The 12978-nt window shown below is 29.6% G+C and overlaps 3 protein-coding genes across 3 annotated transcripts in view; 2 read left to right on the top strand and 1 right to left on the bottom strand.

Annotated features, from left to right (window-relative positions):
* Positions 1 to 1878: 1878 nt before the first annotated feature.
* LOC108550421 (mucin-5AC) lies at positions 1879 to 7485 on the top strand. Its single transcript, XM_017904165.1, has 6 exons — positions 1879 to 1938; positions 2640 to 2741; positions 2806 to 2964; positions 3036 to 3423; positions 3515 to 3628; positions 3773 to 7485. Exons 1-6 carry the CDS (start codon positions 1879 to 1881, stop codon positions 7483 to 7485), a joined length of 4536 nt encoding a protein of 1511 aa, XP_017759654.1.
* A 1084-nt stretch (positions 7486 to 8569) lies between these two features.
* On the bottom strand, positions 8570 to 10858 carry LOC108550436 (coiled-coil domain-containing protein 102A). The gene is made up of 7 exons (XM_017904181.1): positions 10667 to 10858; positions 9770 to 10506; positions 9466 to 9691; positions 9175 to 9384; positions 8849 to 9096; positions 8663 to 8748; positions 8570 to 8592 (listed from the first exon to the last, which is right to left on the bottom strand). Exons 1-7 carry the CDS (start codon positions 10775 to 10777, stop codon positions 8570 to 8572), a joined length of 1641 nt encoding a protein of 546 aa, XP_017759670.1. The 5' UTR covers positions 10778 to 10858.
* Positions 10859 to 11467: 609 nt separating this feature from the next.
* NELF-B (negative elongation factor B) overlaps positions 11468 to 12978 on the top strand; it is a 3300-nt gene continuing 1789 nt past the window's right edge. Inside the window, exons 1-4 of the mRNA XM_017904180.1 lie at positions 11468 to 12076; positions 12138 to 12305; positions 12382 to 12507; positions 12592 to 12861. Coding sequence (XP_017759669.1) covers positions 11468 to 12076; positions 12138 to 12305; positions 12382 to 12507; positions 12592 to 12861 — 1173 coding nt within the window. The remainder of the gene's footprint in view (positions 12077 to 12137; positions 12306 to 12381; positions 12508 to 12591; positions 12862 to 12978) is intronic.

Genomic DNA, 12978 nt, shown 5'->3' on the forward strand with positions numbered 1-12978 from the left:
TTCCCATTTCTCTTTCAACATTACGTTCACATCTAGATGATTTATTAAAAGCGATTATTTATTTCTCTAACTAAAAATAATAACTTACAAAACGACGGTTGCACAAAAAATCGAATAGCAGCGGTTTTATAATAAAGTTGTCATGTAATTTATTAATTTTTTTCACACTAAAATTATATATTAGAACATGTGTTTGTAATAACCTGAAATCAAAAGCGTGCAAACGTGCGTGTATCCTAGTCATCGATCTATTACGAAAATCAAGTATAGAACATTACATTACATCCCAAAATGTAATATTACATTGTATAGTCGTGTAAAACCACACGTTGTAAATAGCATTCCCTGCGATATATATTAGTATGTAGAGTATCACAAATAGTTCTAATAGTTAGTGCAGTTGTAATGCATTATTGTTTTATATATGTAATGTACCATTTGTACATTGGAGTGCCTAAGCAAACATTTTACCATTTTTTCTACGAATTGTGCAAGTCTTGTCTATTAAAACGAAAAAAAAAAAGTATGTATAACTACATATACCTATGACATAATATTTTTATAACAACCTCCTCTTAATATATTTAGTTTTAATCTTTATAATTTTAATTCTTACAGCTTAATATATCAATTTCGAAATTTATTTCGAAATATTGTTTTGCCTATTAAATGACATACTCTTCATCTTATGCTGCAAAAATGAAAAGAAATGAAACAAAATTTCGTAAAAGAAACATTACTACTAATTGTATCCAAATTTCTTTCAGAGGATAAAAAATTATTTATAATAAAAGCTTAAGTGAACACAGCTTGTAAAACAAGCAGCTATGAAATGCAATAAAAAATTTGCACGTGCGAGATACAAATTTACGTAAATCACGTTGTTCAAATTCACTTTTCTTTTACTCGTCTAACTTTTTACATTACCGATGAACTATGCGATAGCTAATAATGCTTTGAAACAGAACAAACAACGACTTGTTGTATTTACCAAATGGATTGGAGTTTATAATTAGGGCAATGAAGGGGAACGCATCTATCTTAGTCAGTCGAAGATGGTCACATAAACTGACTTTAGACGATATCATGCACGATTAGAAAGATATTTGCGTCTTGAGAATTAAAGCTGCGAAATAGTATGGTGAAACTGATTAATATTATCCAGAATAATTTTGCGCAAATGGAAATATGATTTTTAAAATACTACATACTATGGTCAAGGGAAAAGGAGGTGTCTTATTAAGGTAATATTGACAAATAAATTATAACAAATAAATAAAGCAAATAATAAATAAAAACAAACAAAAATTATGTACATTATCATAATAACGATTTTGTTAAGTACATATTCATTTATAACAATATAAACAGGTTCTTTGGATAAAAACTTTTCATTGATAAGTATTTGAAATACATTATATGTTAAAGAACATAAATTATATAAAACAAACTAGATCTATTTTTATTCATCTTTCATTCTCGTTATATGTTTTTACATTCTAACTATTTTTATTGCAGCAACATAAATACCGTTACTACAAAACGAAATCGGGAATGTTCGTGAAAACGTGCCGGTAATGAGATCTGGACACCATGAGACGACATAAGATAACGTAATGCTTATAAGAGTGCAGACGCATTTAAATCACGATTTACATATCCGCACTTCTTAGAATTTCCCCTATCAATCCGATTCCCCTTCCTCTCTTTAATCCAAATCCTCATGCTTCTTGATCTCTTCACAAGATCGAGCATAAGTAAGTCAAAGAAGAAGAAAACGAAAGAAGTATTTGGTGGGAGTTGACGAATCAATCTACTAGTATTACCGTCAAATAGAAGCTAACAGTCGTAAAGAAGGCCCTGAAGTAAATTGGAGCCATGCGACTGATCCTTGTCATCTTGGTTTTCTTCTCGGGAACGGTACTCTCGAGGTACTACGTAAGTTGTCATTTATTATTTTCTATTTAACATTTAATAACTTGCTTTAATGAATGAATTTACTTTAATACATGCTTAAAAAATACTCACAAAAAGACAAGTGTACTAGCCGAATTAAATAAAAGTATATATATTTTCAAATTATTAATAAATCAATATATCATAAATAAATTATAATGATAAATTATTCAATATTTAAGTTTACTTACATGATAATAAAAATACATCATATATGCAAATAAATAATTTATATATAGCACTTTTCCATGTTTCTTCTAGTTTGCCACAATTAACTGGATTCATTAACATAAAATTAAATATTAGTTACTATAGCTACTTAAGAAACAGATTTGGAGATCAAAGTTCATATGATAAGTTGATAGGAAATAACTCGACCTACTCCAAATTTTTTTATTTGATTAGTTTCCTTTATTTTTACATTTTTTTAAATAAGATATTATCAATTTATATCTGTTGTCTTTTTTAAAAAATAAAAAAATTTTAATAACTAACGTTATAAAAATTAACAGTTAGATATATTTAAAATTATAATCATTTTTATAGATGTAATAAAACCTGGATGTCAGATGAATAATTATTTTCAGTATTAAATTTCATACATCATTTTTCTTGATCTCCTTATATAATATTTTTACATAATTGCTTTAATTTCAATAATTCGTTCAATATTTCATTTACAGGAAAAAAGACGTTTTGATCGCTCTGTATACGATGACTTCGAAACACCGAACATAAAAAAATATTTAATAAAAACACAATGGACATTTACTGATTACGAAACGGTATTAAATACTTCTGTTCTTTGATATTATATAGATGATATTTTATGATTCTAATTCTTTACAGCATTTTAAAGCGTATAAAGATAAAGAAGAATATAATTGTTATATAGAAAAACTAGGAAATGATGTAGCTACACGAGATCGTTCAAAAAATGAAATTATACAACAAAAACAGACGCCAAAAATTCTTTATGCTTCAAACGAACCTTTAACACAATTAGAGGTAATAAAATATATTTTTACTTATCATTATTAATTATTTTCATAAAATAAATAATTACTTATTTTTTGTAGGCATGGCAAGTTGCAGGAGCTAGAATAGTTGATTTCTGTAACGAACGCAAAATTATTTTACTACAAAGAACTGCACCAATACCTGAACAAATAATAGATCCTTTTTTTGAGATATTTCCTCTTGATGAAAATGATGTCGTAACAAAAAGAGTAGCTGATGTAGTTTTAACACCTTTGATAAGTCGAGCTAAGAGACAAATCGTACTTGAAGAAAGACAAAAGCTTAATAGAAACTTTGAACAAAATCGTTTACGTCGTCAAATACAACAGGCTCCAGGTAAATTTCGAGGCCAAACACAGTCTCAGTATTTAAGCATCAGTAATAATGAACAAAAAGAAGGCAAAGCCGAGGCTGAAGCTACTCAACAATCTTCCCGCGCAGTTGTTAGTAAGTATTCAAAAGAACGTTTCTATTTTATTATATGCATTTTATTGTTTAATTTTGATACAAAATAAAAAATTGTTGAATGTATCTTTAGGTGGAAACTATGGTATGGGTCAAGCACAAAGTATGTCATTAGGTGGTATTGGGTGTGAAGATTGTCCAAAATATGGTAGTGAAAACACTCCAGATAGATACATTCAAGTTTCAGGTACTATAAATACTAATATCAATTATGGTAGAATTTCTGTACCAAGAATAAAAACTGAGATTTCAGATACCACTATATGAATAATCAGTAAAATACAATTACAGATACAGCTGATAAAACTAATATAATTTAATACTGTTATAGCAATAAAACAACCAGGAGATAGTACTGGTCATTCTGATATGATTGCTCCTGGAATGAGCACAACTTATCCCAGTAGAGTATCAGATAGCACAGCTAGAGATCATACACCTTATCTTAGCAATATATATGGCACTAGTGATAGTCCAGTTTATCATGGTGCTTTACCTAATACTCCAATTCGTGGTGCTACACTATACTCTGGAAGTGTAGGTGATACAACTGGTAATGGTGCACCAAATGCTGGAAGTGCAGATGGCACACCTGACAGTGGTACAGTTTATCCTGGAAGTATATCTGGTACTACAATTAATGGTGATGTACCACACTCAAGAAATGTAGGTGGTATGACTGGTAGTAATGCAATTTACCCTGGAGGTATTCCTAGTAGTATAACTGGTGGTAGTATAGTTTATCCTAGTGGTGTAGTTAGAACTACAACTAATGGGGTAATTTATCCTGAAACTGTACCTGGTACAGCAACTAGAGAAAATATACCGTACCCTGGAACTGCACCTGGTGCTTTAACTGGTGGAAATGTACCTTATTCTGGAACTGCACCTGCTGCTATAACTGGAAAAATTATACCTTATCCTGGAACTGTACCTAGCAGTACAACTGGTGGTGAAGTAGTTTATCCTGGAGGTATACCTACTGCTACAACTGGAGGAAATATAATTTATCCTGGGACTTCACCTGATACTGCAACTAGAGGAAATATACTATATTCTGGAACTGTACCTGCTACTATAACTAGTGGTAGAGTAGTGTATTCTGGAGGTATACCAAGTACTACAACTGTTGGTGGAGTAGATTATCCTAAAGGTGTATCTAGTACACCACCTAGAGGAAGTGTATCTTATCCTGCAACTACAACTGGTACTACACCTGGTGTTGGAATACTATATCCTGGAAGTGTATCTAGAGTTGTACCTGCAACAAGAGAAATTGCACCTTATCCTGGAGCTGTACCTAGCCCTACAATCGATAGTACATCATACTCTGAAAGTATAAGTGGTGCAGTTGGCAGTGGTGTAATGTATCCAGGAGGTATACCTGTTACTAGAACTGATGGTATACCTTACCCTAGAGGTATACCTGGTACTACGATCAGTGATAGCACATCTTATCCTGGAAGTATACCTGTAGCTAGTGGAGGTACTGTAACTAGCAATGGTTTAATTTATCCTGATAGTACACAGAGCTCATTACCAAATGATAGAGTTGGGACATACACTGGTAGTATTATACCAGAAACAAGAGAAACTGCTCGTGGTCAAATTGTAACAAATTCAAAAGTAGTTACAGATACCAAAGTATATCCTAATGGACAGATTCCTACTACACAATTCTTTGGTGAAAGGCCTTATCTTGCTAGTAGAGAAAGTGATATAAAAGGAGGTGTATATCGTAATACTGGTTCACCAGAAACTTCAACTAGTGGTAGAACAAGTGGTATTATACCAGATACCAAACGTATTTATAACAGTGGTATTACATCACCATCAGATCAATTAAGAGAAACTATACATTATCCAGAAGAAATAATATCAAATAGAGCAACTGATAGAAGCATTGTACCAGGAATGTCTATCACAGTTCCAAATAGTAGTGTTACGTATTCTAGAGGGACTGTGCCAACGACTACTGGGCACTTTGTAACAGGTGATCATGTAAGCTACACTAAACCAAATGCTGGTGTTGATGGCACTAGAGTTCAAATGGGATCTAACAATATCCATCTTCAAAAAATTGAAACTGGCCAACCAGGAATTTCTTATTCCCATGGTACAATGAGATATCCTGGAGATAGCACAAGACAAGTTTCTGAAGTAGGAAAGTATCCTGACAGTCAGACAGTAGTACCAACAGGTCATCCACTACAAGGACAATACCCTAGCTCCTCAACATGGCATGATAGAGGAACTTCAACCTCACTAACTGGGAATAGGCAAGAAGTTGAACAGTACCCAAGTCAAAAACAAGGTATTGGACAATATCCTCTTGTACAATATCCATCCAATCTAGGATTTATAACAAATACTGGAGAAACTCATCAATATCATCAACAACCTAATAATATTTTACCTGTAGAAGATGATAACTCTAATTCTCAAGCATCTAGTTCTGTAAAACAAACAAATTCAGGAACTCATGCAAGTGCATCAGCTCAAGGAATATTTAGGCAAGGTACAGCTCAGTCTCAAGTAACAGGTACTTATAGTGGTTCTGGATCATTTTCAGCTCAAGCTGGTAGTACTGATATTAATAAAAGTGCACAAACAGAAATTAATGGTGGTAAAGAAGGTGCTGTAAGCAATGCTCAAGGAGTTGGTGGTTATGGAAAAAGTCAAACACAAGTTCAATTAAATTCAGAATCAGGCGCTACAGCAACAGGTGCACAAAGTAGTGGTTGGAACCATGGTACAAATTCTCAGGTACAAGCAAGTTCAAAAGGTGGAATGGCAGATGCTCAAGCTAACGGTGAAGGAAGTACTTCAAGTCAAGCTCAAATTGGTTTTCAACCATATCTCAACATGGATGAAAAAATTGAAAAACATTCAAAACCATTTCATGGAGGTGGAACAGCTTCTGCTCAAAGTGGAGCATATACAGGTCAATCACAATCTCAACTTGAAGGATCTTTCCAATATGGAATTACTTACACTGGTGCTGCACAAGCAGGATCAGGATCTGGTGCATCAGCTTCTAGAAAACCATTTAATTTTAATCTTACAGATACTGAACTATTTAAATCATTTAAGCCATCTTATAGACCACAAATCGTACAAAAAAATAATAGCGAGGTAGTAAATACATCTTCAGACACAGATTACGAATATAATCAAGACAAATCTCAGCAAGGTTTACAGACTAGTTCTAGTTCCCAAAGAAGAGTTATTACTAAGCCAACAAATGATAATTCACGAAATGTAGCTAGTAAACCAAATCAATCATTAGAAAAATCACAGGTGGATGATACATTATATGATTATGAAGAAGAATATGATGGTGAAGATTATGATACCCCAATTCAAACTTCAATAAATTCAAAAATTTCAAAAATTTATACTACAGACCAAAATAATAGTAATCGTCAATCGCCAATAATACATGATGTAACTGAGAAGCAATATGATATTCATGTAAAGCAGGATACAAACACAGCACAAGTTGGAGATGTGCTTCAACCTGGACAATCATTATCAGGATATACTATACCACCTGGTTTTCGTGGTAGAGTAACAGCTATAGCTGGTGATGAAACCATTGTTCATGGCAATGGAAAATCTAAATCTCAAACAGTTTCTTTAATTCCGAAAGAATCAGGTATGATTTATGAAAATAAATCACCCATCTCAGAAATCAGATCTCTTAAAACTAATCATGAAAGATTAATGGAAGGTCTTGTTTCATCTAAAGAAAAACAAAACAAAAATTTGCCACTAATTCAAAACCAAACTTCTATGGAATATTCAAAACCTTCTTCTAATATATCAATGAAACCAAGTTATTATACAGTAACAAATAGTATCGCTGGTAAAATGGATGATAGAAATTCGCCAAGAAAATATGAACATCGTTATTATACTAAAAGTTCAACTTGTGGATATTTTACATTTTCTTGTAATATTGTATATGGTTCAAATGGTAGAACAAAAATCTGCAAACCAAAAGTGCCAACACATCCTGATGGTACACCAATGAGATGTTAAATGGTGATTATTAATTTTGAAAACTTATATTGTTTACAAAAACTTAATTTTATTCATAGATTTCATATTTTATTAATATTAGAAATATTTTTTTATTACAATTTAGATTATTCTTCTTTATCTTTGCATTAATATTTATGATCATTCATATATCTTATGAATGTAATCATATTTCTATTATTTTTCTTTCACATATACATGCTACATATCATTTTTATTGAGGTACTTGTACTAAATGTACATTATAAATTTAATATTACATCAATTTTTTCTATTTATCCTCTTTTACCAATAAAACATGTTAAACAAATAAAAAATTCATCTTTCTGTTGTTCTTCTTCTTTTACATTCTATTTTTCAGATATCAATTACATGAATTAATAAATACGTTCTGAATATTTTTTCTTAAATCCATTACAGTCAAACACAAATTTAAATAGTTTCTCTACTTAAAATTAATACATCAACTTCTACATAATATAGACATAGATACATTCACAATTTTATAAATCTTATTTTATAAACATTCGTGACAGCACAGAAATTACAAGTATAAATATCAGGTATCATAGATGGTATAGATAATCTCTCATTATCTAACTTCACCAGTCTTTAGGTAGAGGCAAAATTTGAAATTATATATGATTTACGTTATATACATTATTTATATACATACAATAAAAATATTTAAAACAATGCATTGGAATGTGAGTTTATACAAATATAAAATATTTAAAATATTCACAAAAAGCTATCATAGTACAAAATATTACACAAAATATTATATACACAGTTATACATCAAATTAATAAAAAAGAAAGCAAATTATAATACAAACCTACAAAAATAATATAATTTAAAAAATAATACAATACTGAAATGATTTTTCATTATTTAAGCTCAGTTATTAAATAAATTAATTCTATCTATACTTTTAACAGGGTTTTTCATAATTTAGAAGTATTTCTATATCAACTGGTACATATTTTTTTGAAAAATTTAGAAAAATTTGTTTTTCACATTCCAAGTTTCACATTTATCATCACTCAAATTAATTCAAAATTAGTATTAAAATGAGTGAATACTAGGCTTGTTGTGGCTCATACTCTGAAACAATGTTCATTGAATATAATTGTATTTATTAAATTAATGTTCAGACTAAAATATTGGAACTTACTATTTGTTAATTTGCCATCATTGGCTATACATAATTTTTCTTCAAAATTTCCACTTATTCCTACATTTACCGTGTAGGAATCAGTACTGGTAACAAATTAATTGTCAATAAGAGTTCTATAATTTAATTTAAAAAATGTGGATATATAACACAATGAAGATATTCATTAATGTTGATACTATTTACCTATTTCGAAAATGTTCCAGCTGTACATTAGCTGATTCTAACTGTTCTAAAAGATCTTCATTTGCTCGTTGTAATTTACGAACATTATTAGTTGCTACATCTACTTCATCTTGAACTGCAGCTAATTCTTTCTTCAATTCTTCTACTCTTGCTCTAACTCTTTTTACTTCTGCTTCATATTGTTCTGATCTTCTCATAGCGTGTGAGAGTTCTGTTGTTTTTTCTTCCAAAGATTTTTTCAATATTGTCTAACAATTGTTTAATCAAATTAATATAATTGTATATTATATTATTTTTAAATTAAAATATTAGCACATAGTACAAACCACATTCCTAACTAAAAATTCTTGTTGTAATTGTCTTGTATCACTATCTGATGTAGAAACAGGACGCGATCGTCGAGATTCTATCCTTTCTTGCAAATCATTTAGTTCATTACGAAGTTGCTTATTTTCACGTTCTAAAGAAATTTTTTCCGTTTCCAAACGTTCTCGTTTCCCCCACTCGGCTGCATTTTCTGCTTGAAGTTTTTCTAACTAAAATCATATAATTACAAGTTATTAAATAATGAATTAATGTTTTAAGAATATTTCTATTTTTATATTCATAAAATTTACTTCAGTTCTAAGTTCACATAGACGACGATTCATTCCTTCTCTACTTGAAACTTCATCAATTATACCAGCTTGTACATCACTAAGCTCAATTTGAAACCGTTCTTTTAATTCAAGCAGTTCTCTTGTAATTTCAGCTTTACTTTCCTCTAATTCTTCACACTGTTTTCTTAATTGTATTATTTCTGCTTTTAATTTTTCCATGCCACGATGTAAAGAATTTTTTTCTCTATTAAAAAAATTTTCAAATTAATCCAATAAATTATATTTAAATATGTTAATAAATAACAACTTTTCATATTCTCACTCTCTTTCTGTAGAAATAGTTTTCGTAGCTTCATCCAATTTATGTTGAAGCAATAATATTTTTTGTGTATATGATTCATGTGTACATGTTTGCAACGAGGAGTGTTTTTTTTCTATACTATCTTCTGTAGAACTAGAATCTGCAACTAATCTTGCAATATCTTTATCTAATGAATTAAGAGAACTTTCTTTATATAATTCAACAGCATGTTTTGGCACTGCACCTTGTAATACATATTCTTCAATATCTCTATCTGGTAAAATACTATGATTTCCCAAGCAAACATTAGATTCATCAAGAGAAGCTTTACAAGTTAGTAAATCTTTTTGAGAATTTACACTTTCACTTTGTTCCACATTATTATAAAATTTCAATAATTCATCTATACCTAATGTATTTCTTAATTGTGGATCTGATTCTAATACTGTAAAAATTTGTTGATCAAATTGTCCAGCATGTTTCAATAATACCATATGTATTTTTTCCATTTCCTTTTTTAATTGTAGATTCTGTAACTCAAGTTCCTGACATTCATGCTTATAACTGTTAGCATCCTTTACAGCAATTTCTAATTTTGCTCTTAGCGTTTTTGCTTCTTCTCTTGCCAAATTTCTTTCATTACGTACTTTACTCCACTTTTCACGCCAATTAGCTGTACAATCTGACCACCATTTCATTGTTTTTTCCATCTGTGCAGCACGTGCTCTTGCTTCTTCGAGTTCTCTTTGTCGTAAAGCCTAAATATGTTATCAATAAATAAATTACCAAATATTAGACATAGGAGATATAATTGTTTTTAAAATTTGATATGCATAAAGAGTAACTAATTTTTCATACAATATAGCATAAACACATTGTAATAGTTTAAAGATAAAAATAACAAATTGTAATTATTACCTCTTTGGTTTCCCATTCACTATCCACATAGCGCGATGAAGATGCTACATTAACATCGTGTTCCCTCATATATCGTCGAGAAGATGTTCCACTAGCTGTTGATTGTGCCATGGTAACCTAAAATGCTACTTTTTTTTAAATAAGTGAACACGATTTAATCCTTCTTAAATTAGAACACTTTATAAATTTATAGACAACTTTAATATTCCATTTATACTTGAATTTGTACCATATTTAAAATAGTAGCAATCTACATACAATTTTTGTATGATTTTGGTCTTTATACATCACATATATTCATCTGAGCTGACATTTGTGTTATCTATATATAACATACACGCACATATACGTGTATCTATAGATACTTTGTGAAGGCATATAGAATAACCACAGATAAGTATATTCTTTTCGTTCATATTAGGTTTAACAAGCATATAAACTGAATATGAAATTTTGTATCGAAAAGAAATTATATAAAACATTTATACGCATTTAATGAAATGGGCCTAAAAAATAACCTAAAATAAAAATTATAGTGAATATAATATTGTAAAATTCATTGTGATACTATAATGTGTAACACTACACTAGATTCTATAAAATTATATACATCATATACAGTAATATAGAGTTGCACAACAAGAATATACAACAAGAAATTATATTTGATAAATAACTTTAATTAAAAATTAAAAATACTTGATTGTTTTTTTTTACAATATGAAAAAATTATAATTTTTAATCAATTGTAGTAATATATTATAAATTTATATTTCATTTATATGTAAAAGGAACATAATAATGAACACTGTAAAAAATAGTTGTGAAATTGGAAATGGTTTGGATGATCTTGGTATACCTGGACAAGGTTTCTTAAGGGATGCTTTAACAAGTTGTACAGATCCATTAAAAGCAATTGAAGGATTCCAGTTGGAAAATGGAATTTTATTACCATCTTTAAGACCTATGTTACCTTTACTTGATCTTCATGGAGTAAGAAGACTAGATTTCCATGCATCAGTGCTTGAAGAATTAAGAGAAAAATTAATAAAAAGAATCAATGAGATTGGTACAGAAAGAGCAGATAAAGGTTCAACAGGAGACAGAAGATTAAAAGAATTATTGTCTAAAAGTTTTCCTGCTGTTAGAGTTGCAGCGCTAAGACCAGTTGTAATGTGTATTTTAAGAAATACTCCACATATAGAAGACAAGTATTTACGAGTACTAGTTCGAGAGAAAGAGTTATATAACGATGCAGACACTGAAGTTAAACGTCAAATTTGGAAAGATAATCAAAGTTTATTTGGAGATGAAGTTTCTCCATTATTTAGCCGATATATCATTGAGAAAGAACAAATACTATTTGACCATCGAAATTTAAATAGTCTTTTCTTTATGCCTTCTCCCAAGGTATGTTTGAATATTAACAAGACTCTTAAACTTCCTTAAATCATACAATTTATATATTTAGGTTAGAAGACAAGGTGAAGTGGTACAGAAACTAGCACATATGATTGGACATAGTGTAAAATTATATGACATGGTTTTACAATTTTTAAGAACCTTATTTTTACGTACAAAAAATATACATTATTGTACATTAAGAGCAGAATTATTAATGGCCTTACATGATTTAGAGGTAAATTTATACCATTTGTACTTAATACAATATTCTATGATATTGCTATAATGTTATATAAATGCTGAATATTTAGGTACAAGACATTATTTCTGTAGATCCATGTCACAAATTTACTTGGTGCCTTGATGCATGTATTAGAGAAAAAAATGTTGACATTAAAAGATCCCGTGAATTGCAAGGTTTTCTAGATAGTATTAAGGTATATAATAAGACAATCTGTATTAAATAATATTATTTCTTTATTAATTGATAGAAAAGTGAAATGATCTATAGTTTCCTACAGAGAGGTCAAGAACAAGTACTGGGTGATTTAAGCATGATATTATGTGATCCATATGCAGTAAATTTTCTTGCTAGCAGTGCAATTAAAATTGCACTTCATTTGATAAATGGTGAAGCATTACCTAGAGAAAATGCAGTTCTTGTACTGTTACTACGAATGCTTGCATTAGGTTTATCTGCTTGGCAAATGATTGATTCACAAGATTTTAAAGAACCTAAACTGGATAGTCAAGTTGTAACAAAATTCTTACCTGCACTTATGTCTTTAATGGTAAATTTACATATCAATTGTAATTATACATAATTTTATATAATTTATTTCTTATATTATATTTAATATATAATAATTTTTTTTTATTTATATTATTTATATTATATTTAATATATA

The sequence above is a fragment of the Eufriesea mexicana genome, unplaced genomic scaffold, assembly GCF_001483705.2.
Source record: "Eufriesea mexicana isolate 0111107269 unplaced genomic scaffold, ASM148370v2 scaffold2818, whole genome shotgun sequence".
Lineage (NCBI taxonomy): Eukaryota > Metazoa > Arthropoda > Insecta > Hymenoptera > Apidae > Eufriesea > Eufriesea mexicana.